General features: G+C 40.5%; 2 protein-coding genes across 2 annotated transcripts; one reads left to right on the plus strand and one right to left on the minus strand.

Moving 5' to 3' along the window:
* Positions 1-70: 70 nt before the first annotated feature.
* gpr3 (G protein-coupled receptor 3) lies at positions 71-3,123 on the minus strand. Its single transcript, XM_059350314.1, has 2 exons — positions 2,910-3,123; positions 71-1,720 (listed from the first exon to the last, which is right to left on the minus strand). The coding sequence occupies exons 1-2, from the start codon at positions 3,080-3,082 to the stop codon at positions 700-702; spliced, it is 1,194 nt and encodes a 397-aa protein (XP_059206297.1). The 5' UTR covers positions 3,083-3,123; the 3' UTR covers positions 71-699.
* A 4,965-nt stretch (positions 3,124-8,088) lies between these two features.
* On the plus strand, positions 8,089-11,734 carry cd164l2 (CD164 sialomucin-like 2). Its single transcript, XM_059350424.1, has 6 exons — positions 8,089-8,314; positions 8,752-8,838; positions 9,113-9,205; positions 9,290-9,334; positions 10,937-11,096; positions 11,350-11,734. The coding sequence occupies exons 1-6, from the start codon at positions 8,242-8,244 to the stop codon at positions 11,363-11,365; spliced, it is 474 nt and encodes a 157-aa protein (XP_059206407.1). The 5' UTR covers positions 8,089-8,241; the 3' UTR covers positions 11,366-11,734.

The raw sequence follows: 11,734 nt of genomic DNA on the forward strand, positions 1-11,734 counted from the left end.
AGACAAACACACTAAAAGCCTTAGCAGCCGTACGAAGAGAAGAGTGCTGACATCGTCCAGTAGAAAAAAAAGCATATTTATTATTCATCGGTATAAAATATTCATTCATTTCAAAAAAGGCTGTGCAACATGAACATATGGTCAGTACTTTTCAAAGTGCCCTTAACAGCATGTGCAAAATAGACTCAAAGATCTAGAACATTGTGTTTTCTAGACATTCAAGTAAATCAAATTGGGCTTTGGATCACATGTCATTACAATGTGATAGGCTTATATTTAAAACCCATCCCTTCCTCTCGTCTTAAAGTGCCAATGGTGATTAAATCCACTTTCTATGAGTGGGAATACATATAGAATCCCTGTGATTGTTTCCATTTGGGGATCCAGTGGAGCTACAATTGACTGAGGATGAGGCACAAAGTACACACAAGACAGTACGATAAGTCTTTAGTCCCAAGATGGCGGCGAGCCAGTACAGTCCAGAACATTCTGGTTTGCAGGAGGGACTTCATCTCTTTGAGAAGTGCTTATTGCATGTGTGGGAGTTTGTGTGTGTGTGTGTGTGTGTGTGTGTGTGTGTGTGTGAGACTTCATGTTCTGGATCTGGATGACAGTCAATGCAGCTCTGTGTGTATCTTGGCACACAAACAGTGATATGTCTGGCATAGATCGTGTAGTGGTTTGGCGAGTTTTGGCAGTCTACACATCAACAGGGTAGTGTATGTGTGTGTTCTGTGTGTATCTGTGCGGGCAGCAGGCCTGGAGCAGCACCTTGCGAATATCTTTGTTCCTAAGACTGTAGAGGATCGGGTTCAGCAGCGAGCTGCCTGCCGCCGGCACCAAAGTGGCATAAGTGTACAGAGGAGGGCTGGAGGCGTCTCCCAGCAGCCCCCAGAGGGAGAAAGGCATCCAGCAGCCCACAAACACGCTGAGGACCAGGATCAGCCGAGAGAAGCCCCTTCCACTGCTGTGTTTGCTTGCATATGATTGATTGGCAGGGAGGAAGTGCCTCTGGGTAGCGATGGCGTGGGCGTGCCGCCTCGCCACGCGGCAGATCCCGGCGTACAATTGCAGAGTTACCATTACAACCACCAGGAACCCACCACACAGCAGCGACAGGTATGTCCGGGTCAGAGGTCGTGCTACAGAACAGGAGTTTGGCTCTCCAAGACAGTTCCATCCCATCGCAGGCCCCGCCCCGATGACACACGCACCCAGCCACACCAGCAGCAGGAGGAGCGCAGCTCTGTGACGTGATTGGCTTGAACCATAGGTGAGGGCGTGGCTTAAAGACAGGTATCGGTCCAAAGCAACACCCATCAGGCTACAGAGCGAGGCAGTCAGTGACGTCACCAGCAGTCCTGAGATCAGCAATTCTGACCAAACACTGGGCTCCACGCAGAACAGGAAAAGGAAGTGCAAGATCAAAGCAACACCTGCCAGGAGGTCGGCCAATCCAAGGCTCGCCAGCAGCAGGAAAACAGGGGCACGAAGGGACGGGGTGGCCAAGATGGTCGTGACAACTATTGCATTTTCAGTGGCAATGAGAGTTCCTGAAATGCACAGGGCCACGCCCCACACGGTGAGGGGCGGGACTTCATATGCTGATGAGCTGTCCGTTTGGTCCAAAGGGAAGAAGGGGTCAGCACCCGAGGACTCATCCCAGCCCAGGTCAGTGGCGTTCAGTATCATGGCTTCTGAGCGGTCACACAAACACAACCTAAGAGAGAGAAAACAGGAGAAACATGTTCATTAGCTCTAATGACCCATTAATATCTCCATCTGTCCATTAAACAGCCTTTACTGGACCAGAAGCTGTGGTTTCAGATTGTGGGGCTGCTGGAGGCCGGATGTGGCATCCTGCAGAGAGGGAAGACTTAATGTGCTGATGGACAATTTAAGATCTTATACTCTTGTAATCTAAAGCAGTTAAGCCATAAAACGATAGATTAGCAGTAGTGCATAAAGTGTTATTTGTGATTGTCATGCCCTGTGCTCTCTTTTCAGAACACAATCCAAGAAATTTACAGTTAATGACAAGCTAAACCAATTATTTTAAAATTAACCATTTTGTAAATGCGCCTCTTGAATAATACTTATTTAAGCCAAAAATATATATAAATATATAGCCTATCTTTTATTTATTTTTTAAATATTTCAGTAATCCGGCTCGCTCCTGAAATGTCAGTGACGTCACAATTTGAGGGAAGTCACACAAATAATAATCAATTATTGATTTAATCAATCAATTTGCAGGCTTAATTGAACTCAATAGATGGTTACCAATACACGAATGCACAACGAGGCTGTCATTTTTTAATTATTATTAATTATTAATCCATATGTCTATTTTTAGCACGTCCCTCTGAGTGTCGTGTCTCTCACTGGCGTCCACTGTTCGTTTTTATCCTGCACACGTTTCAGGAGGTGTTCCCTCTTGTTAATGTCCAAACATGACCGGAGGGAGACCACACTGTGAAAGACAGATTCCTTATGCACCATGTAGAGCTTCATGAATAAGAAAGCCTGTGTTGTTCATTGGGCTTTATAAGGGATTCACCCGTTACAAGGTTAAGATGCTCTCTGGCATGTTATCTGCTTGTTCTTTAGGACATGTCAAACTGTACTTCACGCCTACTGATAGCAAATACCACATCGTGAGTGTAATAGTCTACATTCGTGTTATTTTAAGGATGATTTATTTTTTGCTTGTATAGGAGGAGGAGGGAGTCATTCATCCTTCCCTCTCTGGCATCTCAGTGAGGAGGTATATCCCACCTCGTGAGGACCCTGTTGTATAACACTTGCAGCTCCATTGCACCACAGAGGATGTCCCCAACACACACACACACACCAACACACACCGCACAGACTGTATACATGCATACATAATAGATTATTAATCTTACCTTATTAACGAGATTTCTTTGCAAGAGTTGAACAGATTTGTTTCCCTTCTCTTATAAGATCCAAGCCAAATGATGGAGCTGTGCTGATGCTGTCCGCAGTGATGCTCGGTGTGAATAAGAAGGACAGTCCCTGTGTGTGTGAGAGAAACACCGCTCCGTGCTCCCGTCTTCATCAAAGTTGCTCCAAACTCTCACTCGGCGTCTCTCGCATCTCTTTTTCTTCAATCTCCCCGCGGCGCTTATGGGAGGCAGAATGGATGCTCTTGCGCGCGGACTCATGCAGAAGAGAGCCAGTCTGACGTCAGTGACTGGGGGCTCGACCAATCAGGTGCCGACATAGAGGATGCGGGGAGGGTAGGGAGGGGGGGTGCACAGGGAGTAATTTCATTCAGAAAAATGCGGCATCTCTATCGCCCCTCCCACTGCGGTTCACTCTTGCTCTCATTTCTTGTAAATAATAGCCACCAATAGACCCCCCTCTTCTCTCCAGCACACATAGATTTTCTCAATCAAACCCAGTGGCCTTGTTAAATGAGAGGATATTGTTTTTTTGTCGGGCAGGGCTCAGAGGTGTCGAGCTGCGGGGAAAGAGCTCAGGGATGGAGCTGTCCACGGTGCTGAAACCCATCAGGATGAGTCATGGGGAGATGTCCTGCAGAGCAACAGTCATCTGTGTGAAACACACACTTCAGTGAAAACTATCCCCCTACATGAACCGTCAAGGACGTAATCGCCCCCTTCACAACCCAAAACCGGGCCAAGACGTATATCTTTACATATTATTATTATTATTATTATTATTATTATTATTATTATTATTATTGTTATTATTACCACCATCATTATTATTAGTGGTAGTAGTAGTGATAGTTTTTGTGTTGATAGTATCAGTAGCATTTGGAGTTTATACACAGGGATTGGCAGAAACAATAGTTACATAATCATAAATAATTGGATTTGAATAAATGTCAAATTACACATTTTTAACAATGTATAGTAATATAATAATGATAATAGAAACAATATAATATAATAGTATCAATAAATTAATAATTATTTATTACTATTATTTTAATATTATTTATTTGACTATTTATTAAAAATGTTCATTGTGAGGTACACACATGTAGTAGTAATAATAATAATAATACTTATTATTATTATTATTACTATATAATAATAATAATAATAATAATAATTATTATTATTATTATTATTATTATTATTATTATTATTATTATTATTATATAAAATAATTCTAACACTATAGAATAACTGAGAAATACACCCCTGTCTGTATGTTAATGGAGGAGTGCTTTCCAGTAAGGAAACAAACCCAGGAATGTCATTTATTTAGCTTGTAGTCCAATGTATCAATTATTCTTTTGATTGATCATGTTAACATACAAACACAGCCCTCCTCCCTGTCTACCTCCAGTATGTTCCCAGCAGCAGGGAATTGAAGGCTTCCCCGGTTTGATAGTGAGCGTGGGTGCTGCAGGACGGGCTGAACAGTTGTGTACGTGGTCGCGCATATCAATGCGATAACTGGGGGAATCTCGTCCGGCTCGAGCCATATTAGGACACATCCTGCCATTAACCGCCTCCTACGTCACAGACAGGATCTGAAGTGCAACTCTTGTCACCTTCAAAAATATCAAGCTTCTGCGAATTTATGCTATTTAGCCCACATCAGTTTTTCTTACCTGAAGACCTATTTTTTTTCATGACACGTTTGATGATCCCATTAAATGTATGTAAATCTGATTTACGGGAATATTTTACTTAAACACTAGACATTGTAATATATTCGTATTTTAAGCCCCTACACTAATGCGCAATTATTTCAGCTCTGACACACTAATACCAACAGGTCTTCTCCGCTGGCTGTAAATTGCAGCATTATCAACCAGTTTGTCGCTGGTGTATCGATTATTTGCCAGCAGTGGGAGCATCAGTGGAGGAGGAGATCGTGTCCGACAGTACTGCGGAATATCCCTTTGTGGGTTTTTTTTTTTTTAGCACGCCGACACACAAGACAGCCGCCCCGTGGAGCTGCACAGAGGCACCCAGACAATGTGTGAGAGAGCATAGGAGATGTGGGAGTTAGACATGAGCCACGACTGTGTGAGTGTAGGAGGTGGTGGTGGTACATTCATTGCATTAAACTGAACAGAGTGTCGTGATTCTGGACTCAATGCACCTGATTTTGAGGGTTTGCAGCCCTGGGGCTATGACTCAGTGCATTTACATCACAAAGCAACAATGTGAAGGTCAGAACACTTGTACTTTCTGTACTGGTGCATTTGCATGCGTGTGCAACTAAGTACATTTACTGCAAGTACTGTGAGCACAAGTTTAAGGTCCTCGCACTTTCCTTGATTACTTGATTTCCATTTTTTGCCTACATTTCACAGTCAAATATTTTTACTATATTATTAGTCTAAATTATTATCTGTTATATAATATCCCTTTAACTTTAGTTACTTTTCAGGTTCAGATTAACTATACGAAATATTATCAAAATATAAAATATTTTTGTTTGTTTGTAGTTTTCTTTTGTGAATGTTATATTTTTGTACATGTCTTGTACTATCAGCGCTCAATAAAAATAAATGTGAAAAAAATAAAAATAAAATATCATGTATTCAATCACGAGCTACCCAGCAGTATATATAGATAAATGATAAGCCCCATATTTACTAGTATTACATTAAATTAATGCACATTCTAATACAGACAATAGTTATGATTCAATTGCATAAAATACATGAGTCTTTAATGGTCCATTCTGCATAATAAGTATTTTTAATTATGCAACATTTAAATGAAGGCTGTCACAATTTTGGATTTTCATGGCCAAAAACAATTCATGATAGCAATATTATCATAATATCTATAGAAGATTAAATGCAAAATATTGTGGTTCTTATCAACAATTTTACCACACCTAGTACATTTCTTCTTGTACATTTTGAGTATTTTGTTCTTTTGTACTTTTACTTCAGAAAAATCTTAAATTAATTCATTTTTTTATTAATATTTCTTCACTGCAGCATTGCTACTTTTACTTAATTCAAAGATCTGTGTACTTCTTCCACCTCTGGTACATATGCAGGGCTATAGCTGGAGCCAATCCTATGTAATGCACTATGAGCCTGATCCTTTTAATGTCGTCCTGTTTCCTCATCACCATTCCACAAAGTGGAATCAGACTTCTAGACGTCGATCAATATAAATAATAGCCTTGTTCAGACTTTCTGTCTTGTGTCCAGTTGCTGTATATCCAAAGTCTGTCTAAAAAGTTGTCATCACTGGATGAAAGTGGCTTAATTAAACTTGCTAGAGAAACGTGTGGTGGTAATTTTTGTGCACTTTATATCAAAACCTTGTCTGAGTTGTTCATCAAGGCAAGTCAATTATTGATTGATTGACAAGTGACAGCATTTCAACACAGTCAGTGACACATCTGACGTGGCACTAGACTACTGACGCACAGGCTGTCCACTGTAAACGTCGACACATGTCAGTGTCGACAGTATAAATATAGCTGCTGTTATTGGAGTGAGTCACACAACACACATATTATTAACTGCTGTATGAGACACAACCCTGAATAAAATAAGCACCCTGATTGTGTTGATAAAGTGTCTTAACCAGACGTTTTCCAGCAGAAGCCTGTTTAAAAATGCATTTGTTGGAGTCTTTGCAAAAACAGAGCAATTTTGATTCCTGCTGGAACAACGGTTGCTGCCTTTAATTGGCTTGTGAGCGCTTAAAATTAAGCTACTTGACACCCCTTATCACAGGCTGTGGCCTTTGAGTGAACAAAAGATGTATTTTTCCTTCTCAGGGTGTTTAATTTCAAGGATTTGTAGAGGCCTGTAAGGTGAAAGTATCCTGTTCGTCACAAGAAAAAAAAGTCTGAAAATATTAAATGTTTTCTAACAGGAATATATTTTTAGACATGGTAGCAGTGGCACTCGCTGGTCCTCACTGAAATACCACAAAATCTATTGGATGAGATGGATTCGTAGTGCTGAGAAGATACATTTCATTTGAACTTTGATGCCCTAATGACTAGCATGACTATAGAGTAAAGAAGTCTTCCGATCCCTCAGATTTATCTTTAGGCCACTTGATCACTCCTGGGCTGGGACCCATTATCTTATAACAGACCCTCTTCTACGTATAGTGTATAATATTCTGTTGCATATTCAACTGAGTCTTAAACTGGGGAGGCCTATAGCACCATGTAAAAGCATACTTTGCTATGCTGCACAAAAATAAAACTTATTGACTGACTAACCCAAAACCAGTTGGTCAGTTGAGTCTCTTGCTCAAGAAGCTGTACAAAGACCCATTGTGGCTCACAATAATGTCCATACTGTTGCACACTTGAACAATAAAAGGGATTTCCAGGTGTGCATAAGTTCAAAATAAAGTTTACTTGGGTTTGGTTTCCTCTGCACGTATACACAAGCACATTAGCATGATGCTGCTCACTGTTTATATTTTAATTTGACATGCACGGTCTTCTTGACCTGTATAAACTTCATTTACAGACACTCTAACTTTACCTGATCAAAACTAGCTTCTAATGTGAAAGGACATAGTGCATGAGTTAATTAAATTAAATATTACAAAAATAAAATCAGGAACAAATGAATTAAATTCAGAGAATAAAATAGTACATTAACATTATAATGGGGGATGTACTCTTTTAACTGTTCATTAACATGACCAATAGTACTATGGGTCCCACAATACACTTGGGATAAAAATTCAGTTAATGGCCAATGTTTTCCCTGCAATAACCCTTAGGATCCCTTAGGGGTCACAGACCCCTTTTTAATGACCCAGATCCTAGAACACACACCCAGAATCTGAATTGTATGAATAGAAAATACAAAATAATGATAACATACACCTGAAGGCCACAAGCTATTTATATACAGATTATTTGCACATTAATATTCCAGTTTGTCTAACCATTATTTATGTGTTCATAAGAGCGTCTTAACACAGGTGTGTGTGTGTGCACTGCCTGCCAGAGTAAACAGGTGTCACTCCGTCCAAACTGGTGTGCATTTCAGGAGGGTTGAGGTGGGCCAGTCGGTTGCTTAGGAAACCAAGTTTGGGTAACGCTCATGTTACACAGACCTGTGTGTCTTTTCTCTCTGCGTCCCAACCAGGAGCCATATATCTTTTTGCAACTGTTGGTTTCCCTTTTGAGGACTCACAGAAGATATTTTTTATTGAAACCTTTTGTTGACACTAATACTTCTCCGAGTCTTCAGCTGTCAGTTGCAGGTGCTCTGTGGCTGTCAGGATGCAACAGCTGGTGTTCCTCTGCTCCACACTGCTGCTTCTAGCAGTTGTGCCCTCCGTGTATCCACAGTCAGGTACGTGTCCATCCGCATGTCTTACATTTATTTTCTTATTGTAATGTTGACCATCCTAGTGTATTTTTGTCACGTCAGAAACCTGTCGTCACCTCATGTCTCCTTTCCTTGACTCCGAGTTTCCACCATTTGTCTCTCCCTGATAACATCTTCTCTTAATAGCTATGATAATGTAATTCTCCAGCATTTAACACAAGCTGACAGTAACTAGAATTTGAGAGGTGAATGAGAATCTACTATCTTTTCTTTGGCATTACTTGCCAAGTTTGACTACTCGCTTTTGCTTATTCTGACTTTGTCAAGACTGGTGGGAGTCAGACATCTTGCAATAATCAAGCAGTTTAAATGTGTAAAATGTGGGAAGATAATTGTACGTCGGCCAATTAGCTGGTTTAAGTGACATTTCCAATTGATTGGCAGTTTGGTCCTTCCTACAGATTGTTCTCAAGCTGAGTCATGTGACCTGTGCGTTGGCAACTCCATTTACAACCTGACGGGCTGCGTCTGGAGATTTTGTCCAGATGGTGACGTTCACGCACACACATGCACACATGCACACACATGCACACACATGCACACACCCACACCCCTGACCTCTGATAGTAATTCAATCATCAAAGCTGCTGTAACATAAGCTTTACTGGTTTGTACAAGATGACTGAATTATTTAGTATGCCAGGAACGCACACATGATACACACACACACACACACACACACACACAGACACACACACACACACACACACACACACACACACACACACACAGAGACTAAAATGCCTGCTCTCTCTGTCCCAGGTGAAGATACGGGCACGTGTGTGGTAGATGAGGGCATGGTAGCAGACACTCGCTTGAACTGCAGCTGGACTAGAGTCACTGAATTGTGCACAGGTAGAAAACAACACACAATAAAAGTTAAGTTTTTGAATCTGCAAGCTCACTAAATCCTGTTTCTTTGGCATGTTTTCCACCCAGTGATAGAGACAGTAGCTTTGGACGAAGGTGATGGTGGTGACTCAGGTAAATTACCCCCCCCCCCCCCTCCCCCCCACCCTCCCTCCAGCTCTCTTGCGTCACACATTTATTGTTCCCATCAGAGCTGAGTAAAACGCTCCCCAATACTACTCAGTCATTTCCTACAGCAAGAAGAAAAACACTCTCTTCTTTCCATGGAGGACCATAAGTGTCGAGCAAATAGTAATAAGGCACTTCATTAATTTCATCTAATTATACAATAAAATGGGCATTAATAAATCCACTTACAAACAAAGTTATTATGTATAAATTAATAGACTAAATAACAAATAGATTTATGATGAAATACTTTGATGGGCAGTTAAAAGATTAATTATAAAGATAATTCTGGGTCTTGTTCATGAGTGAGAGTAATATGGAGTACAGCAGTGAAATATAACTAAGTACATTTACTTTAGTACTTAAGTACAATTTTCAGGTACTTTTTTTTCAGTACTTCCATTTTATGTCACTTTAAACTTCTACCCCACTAAATTTTGAGGCAAATATTGTACTTTTTTATTCCACTACATTTTACTGTAAGCTTTGTAAGCTAAGATTTGAGATAAAAAACATGATAAATTTAAAGTGATTAGACATTTAAAAAAAAAAATTAAACCTCATAACAGTATATTAAGTGGTTAAGATGAGAATCTTTACAGTTTTGTGCGTTGTCAGCAGTGATGCAGATGCAAAGCTCTCGATTTACCAGTCCATCTACATTCACCCTCACCTATGATCACAAGCTTCGGATCATCACCAAGAGAAAGAGATTGTGGTTACAAGCAGCCAAAATGAATTTTCGTAGCTGGGCTTTGCTTAGAGATTGGGCCTTGTGCTTGTCAAACAATGCAAAATTAGCCATGAGATGTGAAAAGATCTCTCTGATTGGCTCTCTGATAACCTGGTATGTCTCGCCTACTTTGGATGAAACCACGGCCACCTCTGTGTAACAAAAGTCTCAATGCAGTGTCAGGTCATGAGTATTATTTTTATAAATTCCTTTTAATCTAAAAATTATTTTGGTGATCTTTTTATTGCTAACTAAAATTACAAATGATGAATAACTTTGTAATTTAGTTAAATCTGTAGGAGGAGTTTGTTAATGTATGTGACATGGAAACGCAGAAAACACCATATTCAAATAAAGATGGCCGACTTCGTGTTGGGTTTTGTGTATGGCTCCAAGAGGCTTTTTGGTGTGTCTCCACATGATACATATGTGTACTAAATTTGGTGTCTCTACTTAAAACCTACTGCTCGGGCTAGATGTGCAACATGTTACTTCCTGTTTCCAGCGGGGGGCGCTATGACTATTTGTCAATATTGACATGTGGTTGTGTTTAGGGCTGGACCCTCATCACATGTGAGAAATTTGGGACCGATTGGACAATGTATGGTCAAGTTATACAGTCTCGTGTTTGTTTACAGAATGATATTTATTTTTAACACATTTATAAATGCCTATATTTATTGTACAGTTAGTGATTCATTAATTAAATGTTTTTTTTTTATACTTCCATGACACTCACGGTCCTCCCTACCCTGCTTTTATGTAATTTCACTTCAAACCTGTCAGACTCTAGACGTCCTTTTCTCTCCCAGCAGGTGGTGAAAAAAATGAAAATGACACACCAAAGTTATCCCAGGCCAAGTTTGACATGTCCAGCTTCATCGGAGGCATAATACTGGTGCTGTGTGTGCAGGCAGGAGGCTTCTTCGCAATGCGCTTCCTCAAATCCAAAGAGCAGAGCAGCTATGACCCCATGTGAGTTTGTGCACGTAGGTGTTAGAGGACAGAGAATTTAGCGTGACTGTATCAGTTTAAGTGTGTGCATGTAAATGTGTGTGTCATTGAGTTTAGGGGTGGTTTGTTGGTGTAAAAGCAACCTCTGGTGGCAGGAGTGATCAACAGCACCCAGTGCACCCTGTGATTCACCTTTAACATCCCTCAAGATTGTATTTGTTTGTGATCCCAAACCCCATCTGTTTAAATCAAAATGCTGCCTGTCTTCACACAGAGAGCAGCCACAGTGAGGACAAGAAGCAGGACGGAGAGGACGGAGGAAAAGCAGAGCAGTGACTCATCAAGTTCTGACGACAAGCGTTTTTTTTGTTTTTTTTCTGAGTCCCTGTCACTTTTGGTTTGGTCCCCATGTGTTCCCCTGGGGGATGGGTGTGTTTATGAGAGGACATTTTTCTCAGAATACCGCATTATGTAACGAGTGTCTGTGCATGTGTTCATTGTGTTTGTATAGTATTTATATTCCAAAGGCTGATGAACAACAAAACGGTTCTGATTTTCTCAGTCAGTGTTCCTGCACCTCTTCTTAAGTCAAATTCAAGCACATTTTAAAGCATCTTCAAGGTACATTTTCAATCTTTTGTTCAGTTATATACAGTACA

This window comes from Centropristis striata, chromosome 14 (assembly GCF_030273125.1).
Source record: "Centropristis striata isolate RG_2023a ecotype Rhode Island chromosome 14, C.striata_1.0, whole genome shotgun sequence".
Taxonomy (NCBI): Eukaryota; Metazoa; Chordata; class Actinopteri; order Perciformes; family Serranidae; genus Centropristis; species Centropristis striata.

Coding starts and splice junctions, on each gene's coding strand:
- gpr3 (XM_059350314.1), bottom strand. CDS start 3,082: ATGAAGACGGGAGCACGGAGCGGTGTTTCTCTCACACACACAGGGACT. Junction 1,721..2,909: donor AAAGAAATCTCGTTAATAAG/GTAAGATTAATA, acceptor TCTCTCTCTTAG/GTTGTGTTTGTGTGACCGCT.
- cd164l2 (XM_059350424.1), top strand. CDS start 8,242: ATGCAACAGCTGGTGTTCCTCTGCTCCACACTGCTGCTTCTAGCAGTT. Junction 8,315..8,751: donor CTCCGTGTATCCACAGTCAG/GTACGTGTCCAT, acceptor TCCTTCCTACAG/ATTGTTCTCAAGCTGAGTCA. Junction 9,335..10,936: donor AGGTGATGGTGGTGACTCAG/GTAAATTACCCC, acceptor CTCTCCCAGCAG/GTGGTGAAAAAAATGAAAAT.